The sequence below is a fragment of the Macaca mulatta genome, chromosome 3, assembly GCF_049350105.2.
Source record: "Macaca mulatta isolate MMU2019108-1 chromosome 3, T2T-MMU8v2.0, whole genome shotgun sequence".
NCBI classification, from domain to species: Eukaryota; Metazoa; Chordata; class Mammalia; order Primates; family Cercopithecidae; genus Macaca; species Macaca mulatta.
Window position 1 is genome coordinate 123,562,573 of NC_133408.1, and position 12,453 is coordinate 123,575,025.

The following is a 12,453-nucleotide window of genomic DNA, read 5'->3' on the forward strand; positions in this document are numbered from 1 at the left end:
ACTACTGACAATTCTACAACCTTTCCTCCCACCTCCTTCCCGCCCCCTCAATTCCAAAAATACATGCAACCTGAACCATAAGCCACAGAATGTCTTTAAAAATAAAAATTAAAAAAAGTTAAAGACTTAAAAGAATAGTAAACACTGGACATGGTATATCCCACACAAGTTGATTCTGAGGAATAGTAACAGGAAGCACTTTTAAGTACCTAGAGGCGGCTCCGGTGAGATACCAATGCTTTGCAGCAAAGCCTCTGTCTCTCGTCGTTTGCGATCCAGATCAGAGTCATCCTGAACAGGTTCTTTCTTCTGCTGCATATCAGCCTAGAAGTAGACGTCAGTAAGAAAAGTTAATAACGTAACTAAATGCTTTTCCTGGCTGAAACTGAAAATGATAAATGCATGGCAGTGAAGACAAGGCAAAAGCCCTAAATAGATATAATCATATGTATAAAGGATGAATAAACACCATAATTGCTCCATTTAATAATTACTGGCCCACTACTTTCTCTTTTGGTTGAAGGCTTTTTCCTGCTTCTATCACACGAGATGAAAGTTTCTCTCCCAGGTTTTGGAAGAGAAAACATCAAGGCAAAGTATTTCTGGCTGGGGACATAATATAAAAAAAAAAAAATTCTGACTGTTTTTTTAGACCTCCTTGTCCCTTCTGGGATATCAGTTATTGTGACTGTGTTTGTAATATTCAGGTCCCATGTTTGGGATTGTGCAAACCAGGAATTGTTGGGATCTTGCGGAAAAGTAAAACTATGAAAATGTTTAACTGTAAAACACACTATTTGTATTGCTAAGACAAGTTTGCCGTGGTTTAAAATAAACTGGGCTAAAATCTGTATTAAGGCATGTGATCAATATTGATATGTCTTGGTACTTGATTCTAATTCTCACAGGATTCCATTATATATACTAACTGGAAGAAGAAAATTATCATGTAGAGATTATAGTACAGCAAATCATTTACAAGAAATTCCTTTCACAAATTCTGTCTAAAGACACATTATGTTTTTCATACCGCCCTCTTAATGTCAGATCCTATGCCAGTTGGTGTTTTTACAGATTAGTGACAAATTAAAAGGCAGGTAAACAAGATATGTGGTGGGATTCTAGGGGAAATTTAAACATTCCAAGTCTCTTCTCTCTTTCATAATACAGTTATTACTTAAGATAAATTATTTGCTCCACATCTGAAACATGATAACATCATGTTGATGTGTAACTACCTCACAACAAAGCTTTGTGAGCTTACAGAAGTGAGGTTGTCTTAAAGCCTGTCAAAAAGCATTTCGTTATGAGACATACCTTCTTCCCCAGGGGAAGTTGGGTAAGCTAACAAGTACATTACTTTCTTTGGGCATGTAGAATACATTTTGAAGCAGTGAAGCATTAGTTACATTGTAGTGTCTATAAGCAGAAAGAGTTTATGCAACTTTTGACTTACTCCCAGAGGGTAACCTACACACTGATTATAAACTAAGTGTATCTTTGCACATGTCTCTGCACTCAACAATTCTGTTACTATTAACTTTGGGCTAAAGCACTCATATTTTTGAAGTCTATCTGTCATTAGAGGGAAGACTACCATTTGAAGGCCAGTAAGGGCTTATAAGAGTCCTAGAGTATTTCAGACATTCTGCGTAACCCAAAATTATGAAATGGCAGTTTAATCTCTTATCAGTGAAGATATCAAAGTTCATGTTCTTTTGCAATTTTAACATTTAAACTACCGAAGCAAGTCCCAAAGTTTATGTGTACAACAGAGGCAAAGATAGAACTAAGATGAGAAAAAAGATGTTGCAGAGTGAGGATCTGTATCTACTACAGAATCCTACTATGTTTTAATCATTCAACAAGCAGTGATTTTGTAGCATTAGTAATTAAAAACCTTCAAGGTGCCTTTCTCAGCAAGTGATATTTCTGTTTGTGTAGAGTAATCACAGCTGAGACCCAGAGAAGATAATCAAAGAAAGAAAAATTTGTCAACTGAGAATTGACAATCACTTTTCCACACACATTTCCACATTTATTAGAGAAACATGTGAGGATGGGCCAGGAAACTCCTGGCCATTCTACCTCGCAGCAATTCGGCAAAAGGCCAAGGACAGAATGAAACTTCAGGGTGGCTCCCACTGAGCTCACCTCATTGCATTAAAGCCAATTTTTCATGAAATTGGGCCAGTGTCTTAAATGGTGGCCACGATATTTATTTTAAAATCAGATTTCATCCATAATATCACAGCCAAGAAAGCAGTTGACATCCAAAAGAGCAGAGGGTGGTCATTTTACACAACATGGACACAGTTTTCTGAATTCTGTGGAGATAATCAACTTGGGTGGTCCTAATTCACACTAGTTTTTATATTCATGGCAAAAAAAGGGCACTCAGTTTAGTATTAAAGAGCATTTATTTTCTTTTTAATGTTAAATTTATTTGTTTTATTTAAAATATAAGCCTAAAGAAAGTTTATAAAAATCAAGGCTATTTAAATCTATTTCTAATTCTCTATAAACAACACAAAACTAGAAAATCTTAAACTTGGGAGTCAGTGACAGTGGCCAGTCGATATTCCATGGATTCAGGATCAGAAGTTTCCAAACAAATTTGCAGATGCTTGGAAAGGATGTCTGGGACGTGCCTCACAAACCTGCCCTGACTAGTTCATATGCACATTTATTCACTCATTCATTCATTCTATAACTCCTTTTTGAATGTCTACCATACGGTAAAACCTATATTAGACATTGACTTAATGATTAAAAAACAAACAACAACAACAACAAAAGCATATAGCCCTGACCTTGAAAGCTTGCAATCTATTAGGAGAAAAAGACAAGTGAAGGGGAAAATATAACACCTTGTCCTAAATGGTTTGATAATGTCAATGATAGGATGCAGAACTAACCTAGTCATGAGGAAACAAAGGTTTCAGAGGCAGCTTTCTGGAGAAAGTGACATAGGAGATGAGAACGGAACGACATGCAGTTAACAGCCAGGTGAAGGACAGCCAGGTAAACTTAACAGCCAGGCAAAGGATGATAGGAAGAAGTAGATCAGTGAAAGCAGAGGAAAGAGAACATCCTAAGCTCTCTGTCAAGAAAGAATGTAGTCCATCAGGGCACATGTAAGCAGCTGCATCTGACTGGAATGTGGATTTTAGGGAGAAAAAAAATGGGGGCGAAAAGAGAATCTTGTTATGCCTGTGCAGACCTGATGATCACTGCAAATTGGGGTAGGGGGTGGTGAAAGGACGACTTCAGGTTTCTGATCTGGAAAATTGGCTTGATGAGCCTTAGAGGTAGCTCCCTTTTATCTCCAGACTCCTTCATGTGATTGGAGATAAAGGGGGACTGCCTCTAAGGCTTAGACCTCTGCAGCCCAGCTTCCCTATGTGAGAAAGGATCAGAATAGATTACTTCCAGATTCCTTTCAGCCACGAAATGCTCCAATCCCATGAAACTGGGGGCCTTGAATTTTAAGATCCTTCCAAAAATGGGTCATTTTTATAAAATGGGCTCACCAGCAGAGATCCTAAAAATGTATGCGACCATTCTGTGAAGCCCCATTCATCTACTCTGATAGCAGAATGACAGCTGTCTCTTACTGCTTTGGGATCTTCTCGAATCCTCTTGAATCTGTGAGGAAGACATCATTCCTTTTTCCATTTTACAGAAGAGGAAACAGGTTCAGAGAGGACCGATACCCATTCAGGGCCAGTCTGTGAAGGGCAGATCCAGGCTTCCCAGCCATGTTCAACTCAAAGGCCCCTGTGCATAATCACTGTGTTAACTGTCTTCAGTCTTACAGCCCCAGCTGCTCAGAACCAACCAAGTCAGCACAGTTGCAGAGAGTGCATGGAAAGAACCAAGGAAAGATCTCTTTGAGGGGAGATGGATGGGAAGGGAGAAGATTTCAAGCCAGGAGAGATGTTAAAGACGATGTGGTCCAATGGATCCTAAAATCTAGCCCTGCTTCAGATCACTCAAATCAGAAACTTTGAGGATGGAAGACTGGGACTCTGTATTGCCATCTGACTCTGTGGAGCACAGTTCAGTTATCACAAGCTTCAATCACCATGTCACTTTAGACATGAGAAAATTAGGACTTCATATGATGTCAATCCAGAATGAGGCAGCAGCCAGGAATGTCTAGAGTCCAGGTGTTCCATACCCTTGACTACCTGCAGCCTCCAACCTTCCAGGGCTCTTCTTACTGTGAAACCAGCTAAATCCTCACCAGGCAAAAGTGCTTGGTTATAGAATCAAAAAGGGAGCCTGCTTCCATCAGTCCAGTGTGCCTGTAATTTCCCCAAAATGTGTAAAATGAAAAAGATGAAGCAGACAGCATAATTTGGAACGAAATTTCCCATATCACATCACATTTTGTGGTAATTCTATGAAATTCAAGTTGGATATTAGAATGTCAGTTTAAAAGGAAACTGGTTATTAGTAAAGGATAACAGGTGCTTTAAAACTACAGTAAGTGTTGACATTTGAGGGAAAGGAAATATAATAACTTAATGCTTTTTTTGGCTTTGCATGGAAATGAATAGCCATTCCTTGTCAATTCTCACCTCTACTTCACTCAAAGACTGCATACGTAACAGCAAAGATCTCAAAGGGAAAAAACATTATGTGTGATGTCAAGGACAAACAAATGATCACATCAATCAATGCATAATGGTATGGAGAGATGAGAGATGCCAGAAGGCTAAAATGCAACTGCAATTATCTTTTACTTTGTTGGAAAATAATAATTGTTGTAAATCTATTACCTTGGTCTCTCAGCCTTGTAGTATGAAACAACACTTATTTAGATTGTAAGGCATCAAAATAAGTTTTCTTTTTCCTTACAGAAGAACTGCATAGGGAAGCAGCTCTGGTTTCTATACACAAAAGCATATCATACCACACGAAGTTTTTTCTTAGAAAACTATTCAAAAATATCTTTGGTATCTGGTTTTTGTATAAGATGTGGGCTATTCCTACACTGCCACAACAAATTAGGGAACTAAAAATAAATTATTTGTTTGATTCACATAGTGGAAGAAAATGTGACATGACAACAAGGCATTGGATTGGGATTACAGAGTCCTAGATTCTAAGTCTAGAAAGCAGAAAAGCTACATTTCACCTCTGGATCTCTGCTGCTTTGTTGGCACAAAGAGGGGCCTGAATGGAAAGTCTCTGAAATTTCAGCCAGATCTAACATGTAATAATTCTTTGTACTGTATGTACTATCCTATCTACCTTCTCACTAAGAGAAGGACAGCCTTCCCCTTACCAAACCAAAGATGCTTATTTACCATTAAAAAACGTACACCACTTTGGAAACAATGGAAATCTACTGGCATAGTTTTCTAATTTTCTGCTAAAATGTTCCTGCTGGTAGATTTTTCAGAAAAAAAAGAAAAACCTTTTCTTAAAACTAACATTTATTAAGTACTAACTATATTCTAGGTACTGCTAAGTACAGCCCCACAAAATAAATGTATTATTGTTCTCATATTAAAAATAGGAAACTGAGGCACAGAAAGGTTAAGAAGTTTCTAACAATAACAAGATCACAGACCACCCTTAGAATTCTGTTCGAGTCTGTGATGAACCTGGAGTTTGGAGGCCTCTGGAGCCTCTGGATCAAACGTTATCCCCCATTTAGGTGATGGCTGACCAGTACATAGCAGAAGGTAACAACTTTATCATGCGGAATAGGGACATAGTCAATCATTTTATTCCAATATCATAAAAGGATTCTTTTAGGGGGTCCTATTTATCAATTTGACCAGCCCCTCAGAATCAAGTGATCTTTCTTTTTCCCCCACAACACCCCAACACCCAGGATTTACCTCTTTCTTTTTCCTCTCCTCTTCCTTCCGTTTCTTCTCTTCTCTTATCTGTGCTAAGCGCTGCTTTTTGCGCTCTAGCTCAGCTTTTAAGTCACTTTTGTCAGACATGTTGGTTTCCTTGGAGAAAGAGAAAAAAAAAAAGTGAACATATATAAAAATAACTTTTCTGTATATCATTGCAAAAATCATTTGAAAGAAAATGCAATTTGAAAATGTGACTTTTGGGTGATCAACAAGAGGTTGTATTATTTAGCCTATGTGAAAGAATCAAAGAAACAAATTAAGTTAGATCTGGTCCAAGGATATAAAATATTTCCCTTTTAGGTATATATACATAAATATCTAAAGAAATACAAGGTTATTATCTGGCCTAAGCAAGGATAGCAACTTCCAGATAATCAACACATTTTCTGTACAAGTTTCTTAACAAATAAACAAAAATAAATAAAGAATCAAAAAAGAACCATCATCATGACTTCCAATTTAGATGATAATGGAGCAATTCATTCCCACACTGAGAAAAGAAAATAGGCTGTCATAAACCCTTAGAGACGTGCCCTGCTCAAATTTCTATGGACTCAATAAACATTCCTCCACTGAGCTAGGACGCATGGAGATTTCATTTTGCCTAACGTTATTTGCATCAGGGAAGACAGCTGCTGAAGACCTAACATGTTAATCTTCTTTCTCTGTAAAACTCCTGAAGTGTCACAGTTAATTTCATCTCCAACACAACCCTATTTCTATAAAACTTTCATTTGCATTCTGAATGTAATATTGCTTATTCTGGCACTTTCCCTTTCCAAAGCAAAGGGTGTTTGTGAGCACATGAAATGGGAGATAACACCATGGCAAGTTCTTAGGAAATTTTATCCAAACAAGATTTAATTTTAATGTTAATCATGGTGACGGTGCTGGTAGTGATGGTGCCAGTAACATTTTTAAATGAAATCAGTTCGAAGAAGACTCTTACTAATTACCGATGATTATATATTTGAGCCTTTTGTGCTCCCAACTGAAAACTAACAAAATGGAAACCTTGAGAAATGAAGGGCCACCCTCGCCCAATTTTCTAAAATAATGGGGAAAAATTGACTAACCATAAATGTCATGAGTATTCATTCGCATACTATTTGCATGCAACTAGGATAAATATATAATGTATCTTGAAGTAGATTACAGAGCAATGGAAGGCAAACAAACAAACAAAAACAAAAACAAAAACACACACACACACAAAACCCAAAGAATACAGAACAATGAAAAATTCTCAACTTTTTTGTCATTGTCCCCAGAAGGTAATCATGAATCTGCAGTTACTCTAGGACACACTTTCAGACAAATAAACAAGTTGGGAAATACACTGTGTTTCTACTATACACATTTCTGATCACAGTGTGACAGCAGAGATTTGTGAAATAATCAGAATTATTGCAATAACCAATCTCTGCCATTCATGATCATATTCTTTCTACATTTTTCAACAAATATTTGTTGTATTTAATCGGTGCTAGGCACTTTATAATGAATAGGGATCCAAAGATAAGCAAAACCAGATTCTCTCCTTCAAAGAGTATATAGCTCAAATTTGTGGACATGCAGTGTGGATAGAGATGTTCTCTGAGATATTGGCTTATTGATTACTCAGTGCCAGGCCCTTGACATCCTTAACACATGTAATCATATCAATCCAAGTACACCAGTATTATTATTAATTCCTTTTCATAATTAAGACAAAGGAGGTTCAGTAAGTACTGAGACTGCCTAGCCAATAGATGGCAGAATCTAAATTCAAGCTGCCTAGCCAATAGATGGCAGAATCTAAATTCAAGCTGACCTACTACATATTTGTGATCCCCAGTGTACAAGTTCAGAGGAATGCAGAGCAAAATGATAATCAAGGTCTGGTGGAGTATGCCAGGGAAAGCATTGAGGAGTAGGTAGAATTGGGACTGGGTATTGAATGAGGTCAGAACTAGCAAAGGAAGGGCATATTTGGATGTGTGAAGACCTGTCAAAGAGGGAACTCACAGATTGAGTGCAAGAGATGTGGGTAAATTCAAGTCAAGAAACAGAAAGTTGAGGCCAGGTGTGCTGGTTCATACCTGTAACCCCAGTGCTTTGGGAGGCTGAGGCAGGAGGATAGCTTGAGGCCGAGAGTTCACGGTTACCGTGAGTTATAATCATGCACTGCACTCTAGCCTGGGTGGCAGAGTGAGACTCTGTTTTAAAAAAGAAAAAAAAGTTAATTGGTAAGAATGGATATGTTGAGGCAACCGGGAAAGCCTGGACAAAACAGAAAATTGAGTTATATTTGGTGTAATGGGTGATGGGCAAACATAGCAGATTTTTGAAAAGAAAAGTGACAAAATAAAAATGGAATTTGCTTAAGCCTATTCTTGTCCCTGCCTGTATAACAGACTGGAGCAAAAACTAGAAATAAGGCAAGCTGCTGGGAAACTAATGCCAGCTTCTCTCTGATTCAACTGTACCTGTACAGGGATGGTAGGCAAATGTGGAGACAGAAGCAGAGAATGTGCACTACGGAGAGCACAGCCAAGAGGGACCAAGGAACTCTTAGTAGCCTTTAAATATGGAAGCAAAAATGGAAGGTCCAGTAACAATTCGACTTTGAGAAGGCAAAGGGGATGGCAGTGAAATTAGGAAGAGAAGACAAAGAGGAAAATGGTGAAAAAACCTTGCAACATGTATGTCATAATTTGGGTATCAGTGGAACTTCTGGGCAGAATGCACAAATACAACACTACAGATTGGGGGAGAAGTGGGATGGGGGACTGAAGTTAAGGAATAGAGTTTGGGGTCATCCCCCTACAAAGGACTGTTTAAACAGAAGATGCAATTCAAAGTCTTAACAGAGCCAAGGGAGTAATTGAGCAAGCAGAGCCGTGACTGAGGGCCAGCCAGAGAGGAAATGCCCGGTCCACAGGAGGAAGCTCCACCAGGTCCGACTGAGGGTCCACATGGAGGGACACAGGCCCACGAAGTTAGATCTTCTGATATTTTTCTTTCCAAGAGAAGTTGCAGAACTTCACAAAAGTGAAGTTTATCACTAAAATACAGGTTGCCAATAATTTTCAACACCAATGGGTAAAATTCCTGGCAGGAATTCCAGAAGTCATCTGAGAAGTTATAAACACCATTGACCAATGAGGGTCCATCTAACTAGTGTGCTGGAAATCTTTTGGTAGTCAGAAATGAAATGTATGATCAGAAAAATCACTGTTAAAGCAATAGCTGTTTCATTCTAAGCTGAAAGCAGCCAGGAGAATCTTCTTAGAAAATGTGAGTTTTCCCCTCCTCCACATTTCTCCAACTTTTACTTGACCTTTCCCCAACATTTTTTTTACCTTTCTCCAATTCATCAAAACTGTCTGGTACAACTTCAGCAATATTTATTGTCATTAAGGAGCAAATCATAAGAAAGTCTTGTATTTGTTATGATTTTCTTGCAAAGAATTTCAATCACAAAAGGGAAGTAAAATGTATTCTCAGAAAATTTCTGCAAAGTGCAAAGGCTTTCTTGCAAATAATAAACATGTCTTACAATGTTGACCATTTAAGTTGGAATTCCCAGTCAGAGAGTCAATATTTTAAAAATAACAACAAAAACATTGAGGCAATTTTTTAAAAAAGATTATATTAGGTAGTGATGATCCAAATAATTTAAGTCTTTAAATGCAGCAGGTTACAATGCTAGAAGACACAACTGTAAATGGCCTTCCATTTATTGATTTTTTGATCCATTCCAAAATAGATGCTTAGTATCAACCCCTAGGAGAATAAGGAATCTCAAGAGAATGCCTCATAAAGGGTTTGGAAAGTACACATTATAGTGAATGAATGAGCCTTTACACATAGTAAAATGGCTTAAATAGTAGCATTAAATGCAGTGTCAGCACTGAACTCCATAGGATTTCCTGGGGGGCTTGCTCCTCTGACCCACTAAATCTCCCTGCACATCAAATAAAGCAAATCGAGGAGCAAAGCATGAGGGACATGAGTTATAGAGATTCCTGTGGCTAATGCAGGTTATTGCCAAGGCAATTCTGATGCACTCAGTCTAAGAAAATAAGAGTCAAAGCTACCTGCTGCTAATTATTGCTCATTTACTTCATACACATAAAAAGCTGGTATCTCATTTACAAATGGCAAGGGATCAAGTGGGTAAATCAAACCCACCTCTGGGTATAGGGCTCCTCCCTGTCTGATCATCTGCATGTTCTAACACACACCAGCCAACTCTGGGCTTGACTCCACCTAGACTTAGGAGGAATCACAGCTCAGTCTCTCCCCAGCCCCATCCACTGTGATCAGTTGCACTTTTGTACCTCCTGCTGAGCATCCTCGGAGCAGAGTCCCATATTCAGAACTCTTTTTCCATCGGTGGCATCTCCTCTTCCTCACTCACTTTCACCCACCTTCATTGCCAAATTCACACTTCTTACCTCCCTCCACCCCCGCATCACAGCCTCTGTTCTCCTGCAAACCCTCCAGCTTTACTATCACTGAACACAATCCCCATTTCACCCCTCGTCTTTCTTTGTCAAGGCAAGTTATATTCACCCCAAAACAGATGTCTCAAAGTTCAAATCAGTTACTACATTTACCCTAGACTCCATACACCAATCCCTAGAGCCTGCTAGCTTTTTTTCAGATTTCAGCTCTCTACTACTGATTTCCCTTTTGTTCCTTGATTCACCCTTTATCCTCTGCTTAGTGTTGTCACTACAGTTCATCTCCACTCATCCTCCCAAACGTCTCAGTTCTGATCACTTTGGCTTCAGCACATCTCTGATCTAGTAAGCTGTCATTCTTTTGATCCAAATACATGAGTCAATAAAAGTAAAGAGCTAAAAATTATGCCTGGCAAATACTAAACACCCGAGAAAAGTTTCTCCTTCTCCTTCTTCTCCCCTTTCTTTTCTATTATTATTACCATTAGTTTACCCTGCCCAGTCTTGCCCACATCACCAATTGCACCCTAATTCAATAACCAAGTCATCACTCCAAGTTCACTGCAATCATTTAAAAAGTGTTACTGTGAGAATTACATGAAAGACATGGGACATTACTGATTTAATAACAATACATTTAAAGTAAGGAAATCCAGTCTGTGTTCCTAGCCATTCTAAAACACTTCAGAGCAAGTAGAAGGAGCTTCTCTATCTAAATGAGTTATAAAATGGAAGGCATGTGGGAAAAGGGATGTGACTCAAAAAAAAAAAACAAAAAACAAAAAACAAAAAACACCTTTTTAAAAAATTAAGTGTAGTCATTTAGCTTAACAGTAAAAAAAACCTTCTCAGTTTTTTCTTTTGAACATAAGAATTACATATCAAGCTGTCCTCAGCAGACATCCCCTGCACCTTACCCACTTCCCCCGGAGGATGAGTTGGTATATGAAGACATGGTTTCTTCTCTAGTTAGGAAGTTAGTTATAGCGAAGGTCTCTCCTGCTGTTCCATTATACAAATGGCTCATGGTCCTAAGTTTCTTTTCTTTCTTTCTTTTTTTTTTTTTTTTTTTTTCTGGGACAGAGTCTTGCTCTTTCACCCAGGCTGCAGTGCAGTGGCACAATCTCAGCTCACTGCAACCTCCACCTACTAGGTTCAAGCAATTCTCCTGCCTCAGCCTCCCAAGTAGCTGGGACTACAGGTGCATGCTACTGGGCCCAGCTAATTTTTGTATTTTTTTATAGAGACGGGGTTTCGCCATGTTGGCCAGGCTGGTCTTGAACTGCCGAACTCAGCTGATCCTCCTGCCTGGGTCTTCGCTGGGATTACAAACGTGAGCCACCATACGCGGCCCCTCAGTTTCAATAGAGGAAAAAATGGGGAGAGGAGGGAGGGAGGCAAACATGAGAGAGAGAAATGTGGATACTGAGGAGGGAGGAAATAAAACTAAAATCAGTTTCACCTCTTCCCTTGCCTTGCCAGGTTCCCCTACATCTCCTTTACATTTCTTATGTCTGCACATATCCATAGAGAAAGGAAAATGTCCAGCTTTTCTCGAACCCAACAATGATATCTATTGCCTTCATTTTTATTTCTGTACGTATCATCATGGCACAGTTTGGTCCTATTTAGAACCAAGTGTCTAGCAGAGGAGATGCAAAGGATTTAGTTCTGTTTACACAGCTGCTGAGTAACAGCACCTCCGAAGGCTTAGCTTTTGAACAATATAGATCTCTATTTCCTTTCGGTTGTCTAAGTTGGCAGCCGTTTGGGATTCCATTCCTAATGCTGGCATATGCAAATGTATTTTTAAGCTTAAAGTTGGAACCCTAGGAGGTTTAAATCATTGCCCAGCTGTTGCCAGACTTATTGAGAAAATACCCAGAAATAAGTTCTCTTTTCCTGCCTGAAAACAATTGCTCTTGTCAGCTCTTCACTATCATGTATTGAACTTTTCATCTGCCACTGAATACGTGTAAGAAATTTGATCTTTCACAGCCCCATTTCACCTGCTTAGTGTCTCATAAAATGCAGCTGCCTCCTTCCACTTGAATGGGAGGCCAAGGGATGATACAGACGACAACCATGAGCCCATTTTTACAGCTATAGCTCAGTCAAAA

At 38.8% G+C, this 12,453-nt stretch overlaps 1 protein-coding gene across 2 annotated transcripts in view; it reads right to left on the minus strand.

Moving 5' to 3' along the window:
• DYNC1I1 (dynein cytoplasmic 1 intermediate chain 1) overlaps positions 1 to 12,453 on the minus strand; it is a 317,872-nt gene that overhangs the window by 279,775 nt on the left and 25,644 nt on the right. For both annotated transcript variants that reach the window (NM_001261582.1, XM_015134256.3), the window contains 2 exon segments: positions 210 to 324; positions 5,859 to 5,975. In NM_001261582.1, the coding sequence (NP_001248511.1) occupies positions 210 to 324; positions 5,859 to 5,966 (223 nt within the window). In that variant the 5' untranslated portion in view covers positions 5,967 to 5,975.